This window comes from Perca flavescens, chromosome 5, assembly GCF_004354835.1.
Source record: "Perca flavescens isolate YP-PL-M2 chromosome 5, PFLA_1.0, whole genome shotgun sequence".
In the NCBI taxonomy this organism is placed as follows: domain Eukaryota; kingdom Metazoa; phylum Chordata; class Actinopteri; order Perciformes; family Percidae; genus Perca; species Perca flavescens.
This window is the reverse complement of record NC_041335.1, coordinates 18,635,264-18,656,748: the sequence shown is the minus strand read 5'-3', so window position 1 is coordinate 18,656,748 and position 21,485 is coordinate 18,635,264. Positions and strand designations below refer to the sequence as shown.

Genomic DNA, 21,485 nt, shown 5'->3' with positions numbered 1-21,485 from the left:
TCCTGCAGTTTTGAAAAAAAGTAAACAAAAAGTCCTTCAAAAATAAAATGCAGCAACCACATTTCATGTTCTACTATTACATATACAGTATATATATATATAAATACATACATAAATATCTTACATGTACAACGAATTTTGAAAACAGTGGGGGGAAGAGAGAACCCAAAAGACTTATGAGGACTTGTGGAGGTGGGGGGAGCGGGGCAAGGAGGCCCAAGGTTGCTCATTGTGAGGGGTAGTGTGTCTTTTTTTTGTTTTAGCTTTACGCACGCGCGAACACACACACACACACACACACACACACACACACACACGTGTGCACACACACACACGCACACAGCCTTTTGGGGAGGGGGGGGGTGGGAAACATTCCTCAGTTGGCCCAGTAGGGGGAGTTAACATAGCTGGACTTGCTGCCTTGGGTTTTCTGCTGCATGCTGCTGGACTGACCGCGCTGACCAGGACCCCCCTGCAAAGAAAAGAAGTCAATTCAGTCAATTAAAAGAATGTAACTACCCAATAGGTTTATTTAAGTTCCCGTAAGGTTAATGAGCCCTTTCTAGCTGCAAGAACATGTCCAGGAACCTTTTTTGTGGGTGTGGGTTATCACAAACGTCTCCAACAATGTTAAAACTCAGTCAAATCTGTAATTTTATTAGACAGTTTGTGTCATTTGGTCAACTGTCAATGGAGTCATATAACCTTTGACCCCTCTAGTTGCTCTAATTTAGCTAACTCTGCGAACACCAGATAATACGTCCGAGTGTAATTGTAAATCACAATGTCACAGAATTATACTCCTTAACAGTAATACAGCATTTTTTCTACTTATTTTTTTTTCATTAATTACATGTCATTCTGCAACACAGTAATCCAAATAAAAACTTAATTTAATGATATTTCATCCATCTTACTACACAAATGGCTCATGCTAATGCTTGGTGGATAAACTATATGATAACATTACAATGTTCCAGATGCTCACAAGAGCGAAAACAGCGCTAGGATACCCCACGATTAAATTTGCCACATAACGTTTACCAAAGTAGCTATTTAGGTAGTAGACTCATATAATGCTAAGTTAGCTAGCTAGAGCACACCAATGGGCAGTTCCGAGACAGAGCTACAGTTAACGACTGTACGAATTTTGATTCAGCCAGCACAAAACCAAGCGCTGGTGGTCACAGTGAGCTGGTGGCCAGTGGCAGCACTACCAGAGGTAACAAAGTTGGCTGATCCGGAGGGGAGTCGGTGCAATCCAGGATGAGACCCCCAGCGATGGGGATGGCACCTGGCTAAATTTGAGTTGCTAAAGCGTCTAACTGAAGGTTTTCGGTCTGTCACCAGTAAAAACCCTGGAGGAGACACTGACATAAAATATATTTTTATATTGTGCTTTTAGCTGGCTAGTGTTAGCTTGCTCATCTAGACTCCCAGCACTGATCTGGCTGGTAAACCAGCTACCGTTAGCTTGCCGTTTGCAAATTACTTTATCAGCTAACAAACACCAGATCCATGCAGCGTAGTTGCAGCCAGCTGGCTAACGCGCCGGATTATTACAGCAATTCTACAATTACAGAACTGTGAATGAATGGATCGCTGAATCCAAAGTTATACAGCGCACTGAATATTGGTTTATTTTTAGCCCAGAGTAGCGTCTGAAACAAATTCACCTGTTTGCCCCTTGTGGCTTATATCAATATAGGCTACAGGTTTTGTTAAAAGTCACTACATATATGACCACATTATTTTGACCATGTGTGAAAATAGGAATATTGTGAGAATGCGCAGATTGGCTGACAGCATCCGAATCAATTACGCTTAAATCATCCACTCAAACAAATTACTTTCCCTCCCTCCCTACTGTCTCCGTAGGCTATTGCTTTTTAAATGATTTATTGTAGTGATGTATCAGTTTCGTCTTTAAAGATTTACTTTAATGAGAGAGGCTGCTTTCAGTGACGTAACTATTCCATGCGCACAGTAATGTCCACGCAGCTAATGGGCCTATCATGGGATATTTAAACTACAAAACTAAAAACTGTAGTTATAAACTTGACAGAGAAAACATAACTAAACTTTTAGCTTCTGAAATAATCAAAGAAGCTACGCTGACTGCTGTCAGCGTGCATAGCAGCAGCGGACAGGTCTGCTGTGTTTATAGTTTAGGGAATATTGTCCTCATTAATAATGTAGGCTATTTCTTTCACCCACCCGCAACCATCTAACCTTTGGAACAGTGAAGTTTCACCAGCAGACCCACGTCAATAACATCCAACGTTGCGTTATTACGCAGCCGAGTGTAAGAGCAGTCGGATTCTCCTTGCACTGCGGTTGTCTTTTCCTAATTCTTTAGGAATTCTCCTTCACATCTTTTCTTGACCTCATGACGTTTACCATCGGGGTTATGGAAAAGTGGTTAGTAAAGGATTTAGGAGGTAATTTGTTTGACTTTTCGTCCGCAGCCAATCTGTGGTGTAGCCAAATCTTACTCCACAGCACTGTGGACATAGGTCTGGCAATGTGAGACTAACCAGTCAGCTACTACCACAAATGGAATCGGATTTTGTGATAAACACTGCGGTTATTTCATTAGAATGACATGGCGTGTGGCTGGGTTAGCTCAGTTGGTAGAGCAGGCGCACATATTAGACGTTTACTCCTCGATTCAGTGACCGTGGGTTCGACTCCGACCTGCGGCCTTTTGCTGCATGTCATTCCCCCTCTCTCTCCCCTTTCATGTCTTCAGTCATTAAAGGCCTAAAATACCCCAAAAAATAATCTTTAAAAACAATGACATGACGTAACACGAACAAAACTATAATACAGTAACTCGTCCGTGACTCTGAAAGTTATTTCTGCCTGAGTCACATCAGATTTATAGACATTTAAAGACAACTCCTCCCATGATCCCACGCTACTTCACACCATCAAAAAGTGTCTTGTTATCGTTTCGATTGTGAGACCCCTAGCAGCAGAAAACTACATATTGTGCGTTTGAGTTGCTTAATACTTCAGGCTTGGCAGGCAACACCATGCTGAAGTCACAGCTATTCAGAAAACATGGGTGTCATATGCAATGGACAAAAATCTGATAAAAAAAATAAATAAACACCCATATTTACAAAACACTTCTAATGATGCAAACTTAGGTTGTGAAACTCTGGGTCGACAGAATGTGATGTATGCATAGACACTATTTTACCTGTCCGTCCTGTGTGAGGTGATGGTGCAGCAGCTGGGAGTGGGGCTGTTGGTGTGGCGGCAGGATGTGCAGGAAGGGAGCGGGGGCATAGCCAGGAGCCCCCCCAGGGTTCAGGGGCCCTGTTCCCCCCAGCGCTGAAGGAAGGCTGAAGGGAGGCGGTGTCCCCGTGTGGAAGCCCTGCTTGTCAAATGACTGAGGAGAACCGAGAGAAGAGGTTAACATTGTAAATACAGGTCAACTTGATCAAGTACATATGCATGTACAATAGGTTAAGAAATAAATGAAATGCCAATTTCATTTAGCGTTCCAAGAAAATCTCTCATCTATGCAATCATGTTTCTGTATACAAGCCTAATTTACAAACTTAAGTTAAGGGGCTATTCAAGATAATGTGCTGTTGATGTGTAGACAATTTTCTAGTTTTGATTAAGATAATTATTTGAAGAAAAGGTCATTCAGGTTATTTAAAGACTACTAACAAGCCGAAGCATTAAGCCTTGATCTAAACACAGGCATACAACAGGACAGCAAGTCACTCACCTGAGCTTTGCTGTAGATTGAACCTCCCATGTCAGGTACTCCTCCACTGGTACCAGACCCTGATAGCCCTGGTGCTGAGAGGAGAATGAAAAAAGGGGAAGAGGTAAAGGGAGAAAAAAAAAAAAATAATAGAGAAGAAGGGAAAGTAAAGGGGTTAAGAGGGAAGAAGCACAACTGTGTCACTTCACTGATTATTGAAAAATAAGCACTCAATGTTCATTTCAACTGTTAGTAGAAGGGGGCCAGCCAGTAGAAAGAAGCATATTAAGTGAGGACGCGCATAGGCATGTTTCTCACTTTGTCACCCTTTTGCATGTATCCATTTACGTGCACATCAAAGTGCAATCACACACGTGCATATACACACACCTTTCTCCAGAACACTCTTGACTGTAGAATCATCTGCAATTGTGAGTACATTTGTTTTTCCCACAGGGAAATGCCCGCTGAGTTTGACTGTGTTGTTAGAGTGTGCGCACGTGTTGTGTGTGTACCTTTCCCTGGGCCGCTGCCCGCTGACTTGGCCTGCGACTGGGCAGAGCCTCCGTACCCTCCCTTACTGTACTCCCCACCGTGGGCTTGAGACAGGTCATCAAAGGCTGAAGGAGGAGGAGGAGTACAGAAGAAGAGAGGAGGCAGAGCGAGCAAAGGAAGGAGAGAGGCAGAGCGAGCAAAGGAAGGGGAGAGAGAGAAAGAGAGAGCGAGAGGTGAAGAAAAGGAAGAGGAAAGAGGATGGGAAGAGAAAAGAGGGGGGGGCAGGGGAGAGAGGCGGTAAGGTAACCTGACTAAAATGGCAGTTGTGTCTATATTGAGCCGTGTCCAACTTCAGCAGGGGGTTTGAGCTATGCATGCAGCACAAGCAAAAACACACAGGCCCGATTCCACACGCACATGCAGCATTTGGTGTACAAATTACATGTATTAAGGGTTGGAATTTGAATTCTCTTTTGCCTCCCTCTAAACACCTAATTTATGCTGAGGTCTTTGTACATACACCCTGCCTCTCTCACAATACATGTACTATTATGGATTACAAAGAGTCATTGCTGCTAAGCTTCTCAACTTCTAGAAGACACTAGCTTGTGTACTTTTGTGAAAACAGACAGAAGTGACTGGCCAGATAACCCACTAATGTCACCATAACTAGTCCAACTGTTGAAGTTAATCGAGTAACCTTCTCAACTACTTTTTGTGGCAGGTTGCTGCGACGGTTTGACGTATGGTGATAGTTTGGCACTAATTTAAGATAAACCTGTGCGGTCGTAGTACAAATAGACACACACAGCTCAATTTAATTAAGTCAATTCAAAAGATTATAGCTGGATACAATCTTCACATTGAAAAGTTTTATCATTGCTTGACTGAATATTTTTTGTTACTGTCAATTGTCTGAAAACAACCTCCGTCAGAGCAGTGACAGAGAAAGCCTTGTTTTATCCTGGTCTTACCTGTGCCATATGCATGCTGTCCGTAACTGGGCTGATGCTGTTGGTGATACTGATTAGAGGGGTTGGCCAGGCCCATTGCAGGTTGCTTGGCCGAAGCAGGAGGCACAAAGACGGCCGGGCCGTACTGAAAGGCTGAAGGAACCCCCGGCACACCAGCGTAGTACGGCAGACCTGTAAAATGGCAAGTTAGAAAAATTATCCAAGTGCAATAAAAGGAGATCACTAGGCAATTGTCTTTAAGCAACAATGATGAGAAGGGCTCTTTTGTGCAGAGCAGTGTTACATACATAAGGTCTACATACGTAAAATTCCGATTTCACTTTTGTTTAATTTGAAAATAACTGTAAAGCCTTAGGCTGGAATTTCTTTAAATTTTAAGAATTCTTTATTTTTAGCTTCAAGTACTCTTGACATATTTCAACAGAATCTCTATAAACATTTAAGCAAGAAGCCAAACATGAGACAAGATGGTAGCTTAAGCTAGAATTTGCATTCAGAGTAAATGCGAGGTGTGTGGATGATTTGAGTGGAAATAAATTTGGCCACCATCCTCAAACATAATTTTACTTTTCCTTACCAGTGTATCCATAGCCAGGAGGCAGAGGGGGGTTAAGGAAGGCCTGATTCTGCGTTTGCTGACCCTGGCCCTGCCCCTGTGTTCCTGCCTGCGGAGCCTGCTGGGGCTGGGACTGCACCCCGGCTGTAGACAAGCTGGTTGGGGGAGCTGGAGATGACGAATCATTTCTGCCAAACTTTGTCGCCTCACCTGGACAGAAAATGACAGTAAAGAAGACCTTATTGAAGTTGAAAAAAATAAAACTAAAAGTTCTTTGCCTGTCTGTTGAACAGCTAACATGAATAAGCAAATAAGCTACCAAATTGAAGGTTAAGTGTGTAGGATTTAGTGGCATGTAGAAAGACTACTGTGGCCAAAGCAAAAATGCGAAAGGCCCCATCTAAAACTAGTGTTTGGTTTGTCCGTTCTGGGCTACTGTAGAAACATGACGGTGCAACATGGTGGAGAACCCTCTCCATATGTAGATATAAAGGAATCATTCTGGGGTAACGAAAACACACCAATTCTTATTTACATGTGATTATACACTAATGAAAACAGTAATATGTTCATATATTAATATTGCATTTCCGCCAATGATTGCCCTAAATCCTACACACGAGACCTTTAAGAAAACATAAGTACACAGTCGCTGATAGGTCTAAATCTAGAAAGTAAAATATATCAGATGGATGTGTAGTTTGAAACAGCTCCCCCATTGTGTTAATTGTTCAGTGTGAGTTAACAGCTTATCTTGAAACATAATGCAGTAGACCTATCAACTCAACATAAAATTTGACTTACCAGAATATGGATTATTGGCCAGGCTCTCTCTTCCAGGCATAGCAGTAGTACCAGGGAATGTTACACCATAATAATCCTGTGTAGGAAGAGAGAAAATAATTAAGAGACTCCGACTGCTACTTTGGGAATTTGGTGATATTGCCATGAAGATGGATTCTGAGTAGTTACTTTGATAAAGGTAGCAGAAACGTAACATACAGGGAAACACAATTGAAAGCCAACTGCCGATTTACAAAATACTAAAACCAGAGTTATACACAGCAAGGTATAAACCGACTCACCATAGGAAGGCGAGACTGCAGCATTTGCAAGTCCTCGTATCCATAGATCTGCTGTTGAAATAAAGATAATGGAGAGAAGAATTGGTGATAATGTAGTACCATGTTGGAGTCTCTACTGAACCTCACTCTAGCTTACAAACTGAACTTTAGTTTTATCTTCTACCCATTTTGAGCTTCTACTCCGCTTTAGTCAGTGTCTCAGTGTGTTCCTACCAAAACAATTAACACTGAAAAGCTCTATAGAATAAGGAGTGAACTCACTGCCATACTTTTTCAATTCAATGTATCCACTCATGGTTAAGTTTAATGTGTATATGAAAACTTGAACAGATTGATGACAGAATGAAGATGCTTAACAGTTCTGGGTAAGTTAGTCCCTTTAAGATGCAATCTATATTTTAGCCATAAAACCCTTCTTTCCCTTTAAAAAAAACAAAAAAACAAGGGGACTAATTAAAACAAATAAAAAATGATTAGGAAAGTGTATAGTTACCGGGTAAGCAGGGAGCAAGCCACCAGGGCCCATGATGTACTGGTTGGCCAAGAGAGGGGGCACTCCTTGGGCCAAGTTTGGAGGAGCTTTACCTGGCAAAGGAGAAACAAAGACTTTTGACTTGACAAATCTGTACGGTCTTAGTTGAGTGTCAGAAAAAAATGATTAAAAGAGGAAGTGTACACATTTTTTTTTTATTTAAAAAGAATCTTTTGTAAATGAGTTCCTATGTTAGGGAGATGTGATTCCTTTGTCAAACTAAGAGCCTACCAGAGGTGGTTGTGAGCAGGGGTGCCGTGCGGTTGCCTGCAGCTGAGAGCGTGGCGTTTGTGCCATTAGGAGTTAGTCCAGGTGCTCCAGATGGGTGCAGACCATTGGTGATTGAGCTGCTGACAGCCAGGGGAGCTGAAGAACCGGAATGGACAGCTTGGCTGGACGACGATGAATAGGCATGGAGGTTGCTGTTGCTCTCCTCATTACTTATCTGGTGTAACAGGACGAGAGCAGAAGGGGTGTATGAGAAGAGAACTAGCAACTGTTGTAGTTCAAGGCATGAGGTCTTCATAAATAAAAGCTCAAAGCTCAAGCTGCACTCAAATAGTGTCCAATTTTTTCAGCAAATATGCCATGTCCTTTTATAACCACAATGTCCTTTTATAACCACAACGGCAGAGTGATGTTTAAGTTCTCTTGTGTCTTTGTGCAAGCATGAACATACACTTACAGTGAGGGTGGAGCTCGTGGCGAGGGCTGATCCAGATGAGTGAGAACTGGTCACATGACTAAAAAGAGTAAAATGATTTTGTCAGCGTGCTTAAATCTGAAAAAGCCAGGAAACATGAGCAGGAGGACGGGAGATTCAGTGAAATATATTTCCACATAAAATGATTAGGATATGTGCTTGTAACCATCATTATCTCCAGACAAAAAAAGTGTATATGCAATGTAAAATGCCTCTGTGTGTCTTACCTGCTGAGCGAGGGGATGGCTGTGGAGTGGGAAAGTGCAACTGCAGGGGAGGAGATGTGGTGGCCACTGTCACTCGTCATAACGGGAGACTCCGTTTTCACTGTTCTAGACGATGACGTAGCTGGTTAAAAAGAAATATTAGAGCTTTAGTGATTTGGTAAATCTCTTTCAAGACTGAAGACTGCCTTTTATTAAATCAAATTATTAATTTCTTACACTGCACTGTAACTTTTATTCTTTTATTTTAGATCTGTCTTATTCGATTTTAGCCTATTTTTATTGTCTATCCACTTTACTGACTGTTTCTAAATGACTAATGTTTTCTGTAAAGCACTTTGAATTGCCTTGTTGCTGAAAAAATGTGCTATATAAATAAACTTGCCTTGCCTTTGTGCTGATGTTATAAACCGATTGTGAGAGGAGAAATAAAAGAATGAAACAAGAAATAAAACAAAGTTGGACAAGAAAGATGGATTGAGTATGTTCTGGTCTTTATCAAACCTCATCCACTTCCACTAAAAAGGACTATTTCCACCTTATATGGGATGCATTTAGCAATCAATATTTATCATATTGGATGGGATAGGCCACTCAACTCTAGTTGCAGAGTGTACTTACTGTCCTGTGTGCTCTGCGTCTTCATGCCACTGTAGCCATTCTACGAGAAGAGGAAATTATCAAAGTCTTAGTTTTATCATTAAGATTTTTGTCAGGTGTTAAGCAGACATTAAGCTTTCGAGAAATAAAACTGAAGTCAGCAGTGGTCAAAATCCTCTTGTTATTTTGGTCCTTTATGTATACATCGAGAAAAAGCTTTATTCTTACTGTAAGGACAGCAGCTGACGGGACATCGTTGCTCTGAGAGAAGGCCAGATGAGGTGGCAGGGACCTTGAACCACTGCTCTCCACACGGCTGGCTGCGGTAGGGGCTGCAGAAGAGGGTGGAGCGGCTGCACTGGGAAGACCCATGGAGGGGGAGGGCGTGACACTGGGTAAGCCCAAGGATGGTGAGGGGAAGTTGGGATCTGATACGGCTACGGGTAAGCTGCTCATGTGGTCACTGTTTACATGGCCGAGAGAAAGGAAGATGGGGAAAGATTGACAAATATACAATAAACATACCAACTACGTGACAGAAGTAGAGTCAGGATGTATTATTACTGGTTTAATTTAAAAAACATACAGGCAGTTTCCAGCTGTAACTGAGCTAAAATGACATCATAATCTAAACCCTTTTATCTTAGTGACAAATTGGGTGCCCTTGGATGGAGTGAGTGCTCTGCTTTTTGCATGGCTTAAGATTTCATGCTTAACAGATGCACACATCCGCACATGTACAAAATTAAAAATGACAAATTCCTCAAATTAACAGACAAACTTGTGCCTGACGGACAAACACACACACACACACACACCTCACAGATCCTGGCTTGGAGAACAGGCTGCTCTGTGGCTGCTGTGTGGGAACAGCAGTAGGGAGAGACATGGGTACTGGAGCTGCTGGAGTTGGGCCCTGAACTTGGGCGCGTTCCCTGGCTGACGTCTGTGCCATGTCTACCGCTCCACTACCAGCCTCAGACCCAAAATCAAGAGCCCCAAACTGAACATTCAGGCCAGGTATATCTGCTGAGCCGGGCATCTCCACTGCTGACGATGGGATCTGAGAAGACAAAGCGGGAAATATGTAGAACATGGCTGAATTATTTAACCAATTTCATTAATTTGATATTGTGGATGATTTGATTCTGTGGTTATGTGACAACTAGCTAGTTTCTATGTTTAGTCAAAACAGTCCCGTGAACTGCTATGTAAATGTGTTAAAAGTATAAACTGTCGGGTGAGTCGAGTCTACTTCTCTTCCCACTCACAGAATTAAGAAGGTACAGCCATTCTCATACTACGAACACCCGGAGAAGAGATTCATTCTAGTTACATGCTCAATTCTTAAACAACATAACTATTCTTAATGTTTATACTCCGAACTCTGATTCACCTCATTTTATATCTCAATTTGTTTTACTGTTTAATCATTAAGGCTTCTCTGGATAAATCCTCCTCTGCAAATTTATCAAATCCAAGGTCATCCACTGTTCTCAACAATTTATGTAAAGACACTGGGCTGATAGATATATGGCATACTCGACTACTTTTTCATTCCCAAACAATTTTACATGCTGTCCAGGCTTGCCGTGTAGACTATTGTCCTATCGGATCACGCGCCAGTGCTTTTGCATATTGACCCAGCATTTAACATTCCCAGAACTCCAACCTGGAGATTCAATACGTTACTTTTGAACAGTGACCCCCTAGCTAGCTACCTTATCAAGTATTTGAGAGCAGATACACTATTGAAAAGACTTTCAGTTTCTTCCATGTATTGCAAGTAACATTGCTCAATGGTTATTTTTAAATGGAGGATATTACACTTGTTTAGTCTGATAAAAAAGGTTCAGATATCAGAAGAGCTTACCTTTGAGAGAGGAGGTACCCTGCGTCTCTGTGTCTTTAGCTGCCGCTGAGGGGGTTCTGTAACACAAGGTTCCATGCCTGGCAACTTCAATCCTGGAGAAGTGCCATCTCTTATATGAGAGACCGAGGACTCATGACCTGAAGGGCATTAACAATGTTAAAATCAGCATGATCAACATGACATAGTGAAGATGGTGATACTGCCATGATCTTACAGCACATATCCGGTTAGTGTTCATACTACTCATTTCTTTAGCAGAGAACTGCCTCAACTATATTGTGTGCTGAATATTTGTCTTTAATATCAGCTCTGTAGCCAATTTGTTTCACGGTTATATTTCTTGTCTTATCTTATGTTGTTACAGTCCACAAACAAGACAGAAGGAACACTAAATGTTCGCTCATATTTCTGCTAATGTGGTTTTTGAACAGCTCAGTGCCTCATGAACAGGACCACACTGAATCTGCAGGCAGAATTTAAACAAATAACCATTTGTTTAAATAAAACTCTGAATCTTACCACATCTACACCCCAAGCAGAAAACAGTCTAAATTTTCATTCTGGATCACAGCTGAAAACTGTATAACAATCCGCAGATTCCGTTTGGGTCTGGTGATGAAGCACAATCTACTTCTGCTGGTATAAATGATCAATATTCAATTATGAAAATAATGAAGTGTAGTTGGAGCTCTAATGTCATGTGGTATTCTAAGCTTTCAAACTTAGAATGGCATAGTGTGATACTGTCCCGAAACCCTACCTGGTGGTGTGGGGACCTGTGGAGCATGCGACAGGCCCAGAGGCTCTGTGGTCAGAAGGATGGAGGACTGTTGTTGCCTCTGAGCCAGCTGGCTGAGCACCGCTGATGGTTCTGGTTGAAGCTTCATCTCCACTGGGGAGAATGCAGATCAATATACATTCATATACATATTGTACTGCAGTGCACCATACCTCTTGCATTGCTGTCATCAAGAACAATTAATATTGAATAGCTATGCCTTACATTTCTGTGTTAGATTTCTTATTTACTTTGAGAAATTTAAACTTACAGTGGTGGGCGGTAACAGAGCCGTTTTCCACTCTTTGAGCCTTGACTTCCACAGAGGGGGAGAAAGCAGGAGCAGGGTTCTGTAGTGGAGGTGGCCCTGCATCTTTGGGAACACTAATGTTGCTGGCGGTGGCTATTGGCTGACTGGCTCTCTGCCCAAGCCGAGGGCCGTTGAGCTGCTCCGATGTCCTGATGTCAGAGGCAGGTGTCGGCTTAGGCGCATTCAGGGACCCAAAACCAGAACCCAGGACTGAGGACTGGGAGGATAAGAGAAACAAAACTGAATAACTGAATACACCAATACCCTATATCAGTGTGTAGGCACATAAACATGCCTGTAAGTGCTGGGGCTTGCACATGTGTAAGTGTGCGTATGTGTGGCTGTCTGTACCAGCGCAGCATGTGCATAGTTGGTACTAGCAGAGGCAGCATGGGCATAGCTGTTGGCTGTGGCGTGTGCGTAGCTGTGTGTTGCGGTGCGTCCATTGTGGTGGGAATTGGTGAACACCAGGCTTTGGCCCAAATCCTCGGCTGAGGGACCATCAACTATCGCCCCCAAGTCAGAGTCCATAGAACTCCCAACAGCCACTCCAGTCTTTGGCAGTAGGCTAGCCAGGTCCACACTGAGGTGAAGCAAAAGACAAGAGAGCAGAAAGAGTGGGGGGAGTGAAAAGTGGAAGAAAAAAGTGGTTTGGGGAAGAGGGTCAACAAGTAGAAGATAAAAGATGAAATTAAAAGTTACTCTCTAAAATAAAGCTCTCTGTAGGGATTTAAATTGACTGGATTTTGGGCAGAATGGCTTACTTGGGTCCAGGTGTGATGTGGTTTGCTGGAGGAGAGGAGGCAGTGAATACTTTAGTCTCAGACAACTGTGAAAAGGGACAGAAAGTGCAAACACAGGCATCAGATTAATATGTGCTTGTAAATCAACAACCATTCAGAACCACATTGAGATAGTTAAACCAGATAAAATCCCTGACTCTTAACCAGTAGATTTTAGTAAATTATCATCACTAGACATAATCTCAAATAACACTAGACATTATGCAAGCCTGTGCAGATTTAAAGCAATCAAAGTAAACAAACGTGTAAGCCCTCAAACTCAAGCAATTGAAATCCCTTTCAGATCATCTAAAAGTGCTGCATTACATCCTCATTCCAGTCCTCTGAAGCCCAGTCTTCCCCATTGCCTGTCCAGGTTCCTAAAAAAGAAAAAGAAAAAAAAAGAAAAACAGCAGCCAAGTTAGTGTTGCCATGTCCACACATGTTCTCAGCAACCATTAACTATCCCAAGCAGTGATACAAAATATAGCACCCTGCCTGCTTTAATAACACTCACTATAAAATGCCGTGGAATCCAATGTATAGATTCAATTGCCCATATCTGCTTACATTTTGCTTTTATTTGGCACCTAGTCGCTGATTTAGGGCAAGTAAACTAGACACAGCTGATATTTCTGATTTCTAAGTTAACAATTAAGCGATCTACAGCAAAAGTAGGAAATTGCATCAAAACGTGACATCTTATGTTCAATTATGGTCCTTACCAGTTCCCTCAGCAGGTTCATTGCCGTCCCATGTCTCCTGGCGAGCTCGAGAGTTAGCTGTGTAGTCAGCAGGATTGAAGATTCTGAAAGAAGTAGAGAGTGGAAAGAAAAGACAACAGGATAGAGGAGACAGGTTGGAAAGGTGAGCAAACATAAGCACAATTTAAGAAAATACCGTCTGGTCTGTTGCTACTGAATGAGAAGATTCAGAAACTTAATTTATCCACACATTTGTTTTTTTAGATATGTGCTTGTAATGACCATCACCACCTCCTCATCCTACTTCAGGCTTAATACATCACACTAAAAACATGTTCTTACCCCATTCCCTGGGAGGAGAACCTGTTGCCAGCCGCTGCCCTTCCTCTACCGCGAGCCCCTGCCCCTGAGAACACAAAACAACCAGATGACCTCTGCTGACTAGTCTCTTTAAGCCTAAACTCTTCATTAAGCATTTGTTTAAAGACTTTTTTTTAAGTTTACTGAAAGGTTTGGTCATTGACCTTTGTCAACTTATAATTATCGTTTTTTATTTAAAGTGCTCATATTATGCTTTTTGGCTTTTCCCTTTCCTTTGTGATAGAGCGATAGATATATATTTCTGATATAACCTCTAAATAAAATTATGAACCTGAAAATGAGCATAATGTGAGCACTTTAAAACCATGTGTTTTTATACCAGATTTATTTTATTTTTTAAATCTAGCATTGCTTTAGGATTGTGCTCATGTACCTAATAATACAGTGCAATGTCATAGTAGTCAACTACACCAGGATGATATAACAAATCTGTGCCATAAAACATGGGCCATTGAGATAACAGTTACAGCTGTTTAGGAATGATCAAAATAAATACCTCAATGTACCAGAGGCATTGCAGCGCAATAGAGCAACCTTGTGGGCGTTTTCACATTTGAAATTAAAATAAATCATTCAAATCAATGTGTACGCATGATCCTGTAGTTAAAAAGGTCTAGTTAATTAGTTCAGTACCTTAATTTATTAATATAGCCTATACTTCCAAACCGTGCATAACCAACTGCAGTATCACTTAGCAAAACACCAAGCACACAGTAAACCTGGCATGCAAACACACTACAAAGATGGCGTCTGTGTAAAAAAAATAAAATAAAACTGGCTCTGCACCACCTACGTGACGCGTCATTAAACAGACCGTCTAATTAACCCAAAAGATCTGCTTTTGGCCAAAGAATATCTTGAAGTCAAGCCATTTTGGCCAGTTTTGACAGCTTTATGTGTATTGGATTGATCAGATGAGATAGATAAAAATAAATAAATAAATAAATAAAACAGGCTTCTACGCACACAGTCGTCCGTTTGCTTTCCTCACTGTTTTTCAAGCTGAATAACCAATCAGATGGAATGGCTATGGGATTGTATAGACCTACAGTCTCCTTGGTTTGTCAGGCCCTTTAAAACATAACCAGCCATCTGACACAATTTCTTCAGAACCAGGCCGTGATTGACCTCACCATTCTACTCCACTCTTTATTGATGAGATCCCCTGCCCCACCAAACGCACACATTCAAGCAGCTGCAGGGACTGCGCGCATTCCACACATGGTGAGCACTGTAATACTCTAAATGCCTACAGACGCAAATAGATACATTGCCAGCTACATCATCTAAACATGCACAACATCTGAGACAATTCCCTATCTAAGGGATTGCCGTAGTGCTGCACAATATAAAAAAAAACTGACAACATAAATTACTTTTCTCTCTCGCGCCTTTTGATTTGTATTTTTGTCTCGTTTCATTTCACACAACCTCCCCCTTTGCTTTTTGACTCTTGAGTTTCTGTAACGGTGAATTTCACCAGCATGGGATCAATAAAGTTTGTATCTTAAATGAATAGATATGACGCACAAAAAAAAAAAAAAGAAATCCTATTGCCAAAGCATTGTAAATGAGACAGAGTTTCAAGACGGGTTGGGTATGTTGCCAAGATCGCTGCAGACCCGATGCACTAAAAACAGTCTCCGGTCTACAGTCGCACCCACAGGAGGGAAGGCGCAGTACAGTCCCGAGAAGCCGTGTGGTCCAGGCGCCGACCCTGCTTCTATTCTTAATTGTCAAAATCGAGAGTTTAATTCGATCAATTTGATTAAAAGTCAAAATCGTGACACCCCTACAATATACAGTGCAGTCCTAGATTGCAGTTCACAAAAAAAAAAAAAAAAAAAAAAAAAAGGAACAGTAAATAAACAAACTGGTATCATTTTTGAATTTCTCACCTCTTCCCCGCCCCCTGCGTCCACGGTCGCCACCTCTCTCTCCAGGAGCCACCTCGAACCCATTCTCCTCTAACCGACCTGGAATCCAACAAGAAACACGAGGTGTAAGAAAATTAAAACACATTAAAGACTCATTAATACTAAACTGGGAGAAACACCTCTGAGCCTTTTTAAATTGAACCTGCTGGGAAATCAAAGAGGAAGAAAAAAATCTGAGAAATTCTATAAACAATTCTATATACTCAGCATACTTTTATCAACATAGGACTGAAAATAAACAGCCAATGCCAAAGATGGATTAAATATAGAGAACACCATTTTAAGAGACCAACGAGGAGCATTCGTCTACACAATCCAGACATGAAAAACATTTCTCACCTTCTCGCCCTCGGCTGATGCCTCTACCCCTCCTGTTGGATGCCCCACGTCCGCGACTAGCCTCCCTCTCTCCTCCTTTCTTCTCCCTGTTTTCCTTTATCTCTGAGGGTCCTTCTTTCCCAAGGCTCCGCTTCTTCCCCACAGTCTCCCAGGAGTTCTGACAGAGGTAAACCAGCGAATAAGCTTGACTAAATACTAAAATAAGGTTTCCAGACTAACTGTTTTTACTAGTAGCTCTTGAGTGAAAATTTAGGAGGCACAGACAAAATTTAGGGGTGCACACCTTAAATCGACTTGTCATTTTTTTACATATCCCCCATTTTAACCGTATTGCAGATAAATGCTTTGGTAATAAATACAGAAACTACAATCTGCTGTCTTATTTTAGTTAAGCACAGTCACATTTTAATTGTATGGTGCTTAACAAATGCACATTTAGAAATGTAAACAAAGTATAATTGTCAATTTACTTTATTATTGCCTCTGCCTCATACAGGCTCTCCCTCCTCGGTCTTTTTCTGTTAACAATGAATAAGAATTTTTAACAGAATGTAACAGAACTGTGCAACAGCATGTGTGTGTTTCGCCTCATTTTTTGTAGTTTAGTAGTTGTATAAAATACTTGCACTGTTTATATAAAAAAAAAAAAAAAAAAAAAAAAAAAAAAAAAAAAAAGGGCCACAAAATGAGACCATTTGTCTATAGCCTTGTAAATACACCTATATTGTGAAAATTGTGCATGGTTCATGGTGTTAGTTTTTGCAAAAACCCAGAAGAATTGTCACAAGAAATGAAATTGTATATAGGAATATGGTGTTTGCATGTGTACATAAACTTACTATGTCAGAGGTGCTCTCCAGCAGAAAATTGATGGCTCTGTTTACATCTTCGTTGCAGTCATGGAGGGCTACCATGCACTCATCTTGAGTCTTCCCAGTGACCTCAATCAGCTGTGAGTGTGCAAAACAGAAAGAGCGTTAAGTTAGATCGCCACGTGATGGAATGAGGGTCCAAATGTGCAAGAATTCAAAGAAGATATGCTGGTGATCCAGAAAATGTATTTGTCTAAATGCATGTACATGCACACACATTACCTGTTTGACCTTGTCTTCAAAGTCAGTATCATTTTTGTCGTAGATCATTTGGGCTAAACGAATCTGTTCTGCTGTGGGCTGGCAAACAAAGAGTTCAGTTAGAAACAATACAACAGGAACACACAGAACCTTGCTCGTTTTCGTATTCAAACAATACATCAGACCACAAGACAATAGGTTATATTTACTTATTTCAAGGCAAGACATTACAATCCTGGTGAAGGAATACCAAGTAGGATGTGGTCACCTAAAAATCCCTTAAAATTGTGAACTTACATTTTATATCACTACATATTTTTACTTTTAATATCAGTATGATAACATTTAATAGTAAGCAGAGGTGTCAAGTACCAAAGTACAAATACTTCATTACCTTAAGTAGAAATTTTGGGTATCTACACTTTACTGGAGTAATTATTTTACAGCATACTTTTTACTTCTACTCCTTACATTTTCACACAATTATCTGCACTTTCTACACCTTACATCTTAAAATAGCTTTGTTACTCCTATTTCAGTTTGGCTTGTTTTCATTCCGGCTTGTCAGCGTTCAAAAAAACCTATCCAGATAAATCGCACCATCCGGATAGAGTGAATTTGAGGGTGGTTGGATGACAAGTATTAAGATATACTATTCCGACACAGACCCGGTGCTTATACGGCACCGGTGCATTAACGACAGTTATCTACCGGACCAAATAGCAACGCGGATTTCGGTGCCTTATTAGGTGCCACTTAAATGACTGCGCTTCTCTCTGATGCTCCGAAAACGGACATTAGAGGGAACGGAAACATCGCCGCACGGGACGTTAGTTAACACTAGCTACAGTTGGCTGCAGGTACCGTTAGCATACCGTTAGCTAGCAGCTGGAGTAAACACGGTTAAAATGCTGACAGCTTAACGGTGTAAAAGTGTGTCTGTATTTCACTGGAGAGGATTCTAACATCAGACTGTACCTGCCGTTGTCTGAAAAACACAGAAGAGATGTGTCACCTTTTTCAGCCCTTCTGAGTTTGCAGGTATGATTTTAATATAACATTATTATAGTCATTATGGCCTTTAGAAAAATGTTTTTATTTGTGGAGGTGGGGATAGTGCACTATTAGGCCTCTGTGGGGCGGGCTAAGCTTTTGTCCTAAATGGCATTTTTCCCCCCTTACATTACTTTTACACTTTAAGTAGTTTTGAAACCAGTACTTTTACTTGAGTCAAAAGCTTGAGTTGATACTTCAACTTCTATAGAAGTCTTTTCAATCCCTAGTATCTAGTATCTATACTTCTACTTGAGTAATGAATGTGAATACTTTTGACACCTCTGATAGTAAGGGAAGCAATCTTTGATTGTATTTAAAAAAAAAAAAAAAAAAAAAAAAAGGGGACTATATTTTTTAATTGAGCAGGACAATTCCTTAGGCCTGGATTCAACAATGTTTGCTCAATTGTGAAAACCCACCTGTAATTGTTTCTGTGGCTGTGTTGTTTGTGTGGTGGTGGGCAGCGTTCTGTCCCGAGTCCCCCGGGCTTGATTGCTGACCACTGAAGTCATCATATACAGTATATACAAAACAATGTATGTACAAAATAGAAAAATCTGGGGAAGAGAGACAGAGGCACGTTTATGGTTTATGTGAGATGATTACATTGCATCACAATTCCCAGTAACATACTGAATACATGTCTAATGCCAGTACAATAAACTGAATATGAGCAGACTGAGATTCACTGTTGTCAAGTATACCATGTAAGACTATAACCCCATCTGTCGACCCCCACCGCCCCGGTTAAATTTAGCCAGCCAAGAGGGGACTGTCCGGGTGTCAAATTACAACCCTCCCTCAGTCTCCCACACTAAACAGTGAGTATGCACCAGCCTATGTTAAGGGTATTATGAATTATAACACTTTATTTCTGATAAAACACCATCGAACTCAAGATAGCGACAAGTCATTCGGCATTTGATTAAAAGAAATAAGTAACCTTACCACAAAGTACCATGTATACCAGGCTAACTGTTTACCGTGGGTTCGATTATATGACATGCAGCAACTGGTTAACGTTATAGCTAACTAACTGGTCAGCTTGGGAACACAACAAATGAGATCCACCGGCTTTTAACGTTAGACAGCAAGGCACGGTTAACGTCAACTGTATAACGTAGTAACTGTTATAAGCATTTTCAGTCGCCCGTATTTAAAGTAATTTATAATGACTGAATCGTTACCTTATTTAGGTGAACGTTACAAGTTCGGCGGAAATATGAGCCGCACTGGCTAACCTTCACATCAGCGTCAGGCAGGCTACGCTAGCTTTACCCTGGCTAACCGCTCGCCTTTGTTACGTGTGCGATTCACACACACACAATGCATACCGTTAAAATGTATTAGCTATTCTACTTGCAGGATATTAGCAGTGTGACAAGAAAATTAAGTTAGTTAACCTGTCCACCAATATGATCGATGTTCGTATAGCTTCACCGACTCAGGAACAACAAAATAAACAAAGTGCGACGATGTAGCTATCCTTTTGTGTAAAGCAAGAGAAAAAGCTAACGTGAGTCACTTAACGCTAATCTCAGGGTGCAAAGTTAGCTAAAGTTAGGAGCAGGCGACGCGGCGTGTCAAATTAACATTTACCACAGACGGTGTATAATGCTATGTTGATGCAATACGGTGTGGGGGTGGGGGGGGAGAAAAGTTGTCGAAAAACGCGTGGCCCGTTCATGTTAAGCTACGACAGATATCAGTAGCAGGCTAACTGCCCCGGCATGTGAACGGCCCGTCCGCATTCAACGACTGCAGCACCCCAGTACGGACATAATGCTGGGTAGCTAGCAAGCTAGCTGGTTAGCTAGGATAGCTAACCATCGAAAAAGGTTGGACGGTTTCTCTGAATCTACCGATCGGTTTTCCTTAAACTAATGTAAAAGTTATTAGATAAGACGACTGAGTCGTTCACACTGATTTTAAATCGACGACATTAACACAACAAATCTTTATTCTTTCTTTTACCTGCTAACACGCTTCGCTCAGCCAGCAGCAGACGCTGTCACGTGACCCACCGCGCCGTTGTTGAACGTTGTGACGCGGTGGTTCAACACCGTGACCCTACGTGCGCGTTCTTGTCTTGGAGCGCGCTTTGCTAAAATGTTTCCAGTCTGATGCTGAAAACTATAAAGGTTTATGGTGATTTCCTAGTTAGCGAAATTTGGCATATATGTAATTCGTAATGTGTGAGATCAGATTAACATTTGATTGGTTATGCTTACATTTTTTTGTTCAAGAAGGAGTTTCCAAAAAACTTTTTTTCCCTGGTTGTGTGAGCTTCTTTGATGGTGTTGTGAAACCATACATTCGCACCGTCTTTAGGCTGGGATCTTTTATTCAAATTGTAGGCTAATTACCTTATCACTCTCAGCTGTGCTCTCTGTGGAATACATACTTATCATAATAAAAGGCAATTTGAATAGCCAAACAGACTTGGGTAAAAACAACATATCTGCAAAAAAAAATATTTCACAACACAGCACATCTGATCATCAAGCAAATTTAATTAAATCTTAAACTCTTAGAACTATTTCAAAGAACAAATAGCCTCAATGACTTAGCTAAAAACTAAAAACACACCAAATAAACATGCACAACATCTGAGACATCATTGCTTTAAAAAATAAAATAAAACAATCTCACAATTAAAAAAATCACTACAAGTTTTAGAACAGTTTGCCACCTGCCAAGTAAACAGCTCAGTTGACAACATGAGCTCAAGTTTGAAGGAGGGTAGCAAAATATTAGTTTAGCATCTTTGGTTTGTCATTCATTAAGTAGGTATTAATTAATTAATCAGATCAAATATAGTCAAAGCAGGGAAACTGAAAATCTAATAATGGGTCATGTCTCATGATCATGTTAGTTTTTTAATACCAAGAAAAGAACAAGCAAGACCAAAGCTGAGAAATTATTTTGAGTCTGATACTAGGAGAAACTCCCAAGATTGGACCAAGACTGGGTTTTCAAATGTACAGCCCTGCTGGATTAGGTTAAATGAAAAGATACAGTAAATAAATAGCAGCTAAATAATTACATTTTTAAACACCAGTCCTACAAGTTTCCACAGTAGTACATCTCCACCCTAAGATGAACTTAATAAATATGTAAGAATTTCAAAATATTAGGGCGCCTGGGTAGCTCACCTGGTAAAGTGTGCGCCCTGTGTACAGAGGCTCAGTCCTCGCCGCAGCAGCTGCATGTTCAATTCCGACCTGCAGCCCTTTACTGCATGTCATTCACCCTCTCTCTTTCCCTTTCATGTCTAAGCTGTCCTATCAAATAAAGGCCTAAAATGCCCCAAAACATTTTTGATATACTATATTCATCTGAATCAGCACTTATAC

General features: G+C 41.0%; 1 protein-coding gene and 1 non-coding gene across 5 annotated transcripts; both read right to left on the bottom strand.

The window, feature by feature from the left end:
• Positions 1-355: 355 nt before the first annotated feature.
• Positions 356-20,431, bottom strand: LOC114555760 (ubiquitin-associated protein 2-like). Of its 4 annotated transcripts, none has more exons than XM_028578425.1 (30): positions 20,361-20,431; positions 18,549-18,686; positions 17,095-17,172; positions 16,840-16,950; positions 16,001-16,157; positions 15,623-15,700; positions 13,686-13,749; positions 13,365-13,447; positions 12,967-13,019; positions 12,622-12,686; positions 12,209-12,440; positions 11,819-12,074; positions 11,530-11,661; positions 10,770-10,906; positions 9,715-9,959; positions 9,125-9,359; positions 8,918-8,957; positions 8,300-8,420; positions 8,055-8,112; positions 7,601-7,814; positions 7,331-7,422; positions 6,838-6,888; positions 6,557-6,632; positions 5,774-5,962; positions 5,197-5,367; positions 4,243-4,347; positions 4,118-4,150; positions 3,749-3,822; positions 3,209-3,400; positions 356-472 (listed from the first exon to the last, which is right to left on the bottom strand). In XM_028578425.1, the coding sequence occupies exons 2-30, from the start codon at positions 18,642-18,644 to the stop codon at positions 377-379; spliced, it is 3,534 nt and encodes a 1,177-aa protein (XP_028434226.1). In that variant the 5' UTR covers positions 18,645-18,686; positions 20,361-20,431; the 3' UTR covers positions 356-376. The 4 variants fall into 4 exon arrangements, with proteins under 4 accessions (XP_028434226.1, XP_028434225.1, XP_028434228.1 ...); XM_028578424.1 differs by lacking the exon at positions 20,361-20,431 and adding an exon at positions 20,104-20,230; XM_028578427.1 differs by lacking the exons at positions 4,118-4,150; positions 20,361-20,431 and adding an exon at positions 20,104-20,229.
• LOC114556441 (small nucleolar RNA SNORD121A) lies at positions 8,179-8,256 on the bottom strand. The gene has a single exon (XR_003692684.1). It is a non-coding gene; the product is annotated as a small nucleolar RNA SNORD121A (small nucleolar RNA).
• Positions 20,432-21,485: the final 1,054 nt, after the last annotated feature.

Coding starts and splice junctions, on each gene's coding strand:
- LOC114555760 (XM_028578425.1), bottom strand. CDS start 18,644: ATGATGACTTCAGTGGTCAGCAATCAAGCCCGGGGGACTCGGGACAGA. Junction 12,687..12,966: donor CAGAGGACTGGAATGAGGAT/GTAATGCAGCAC, acceptor CCCTTTTCACAG/TTGTCTGAGACTAAAGTATT. Junction 11,662..11,818: donor CTCTGTTACCGCCCACCACT/GTAAGTTTAAAT, acceptor CATTCTCCCCAG/TGGAGATGAAGCTTCAACCA.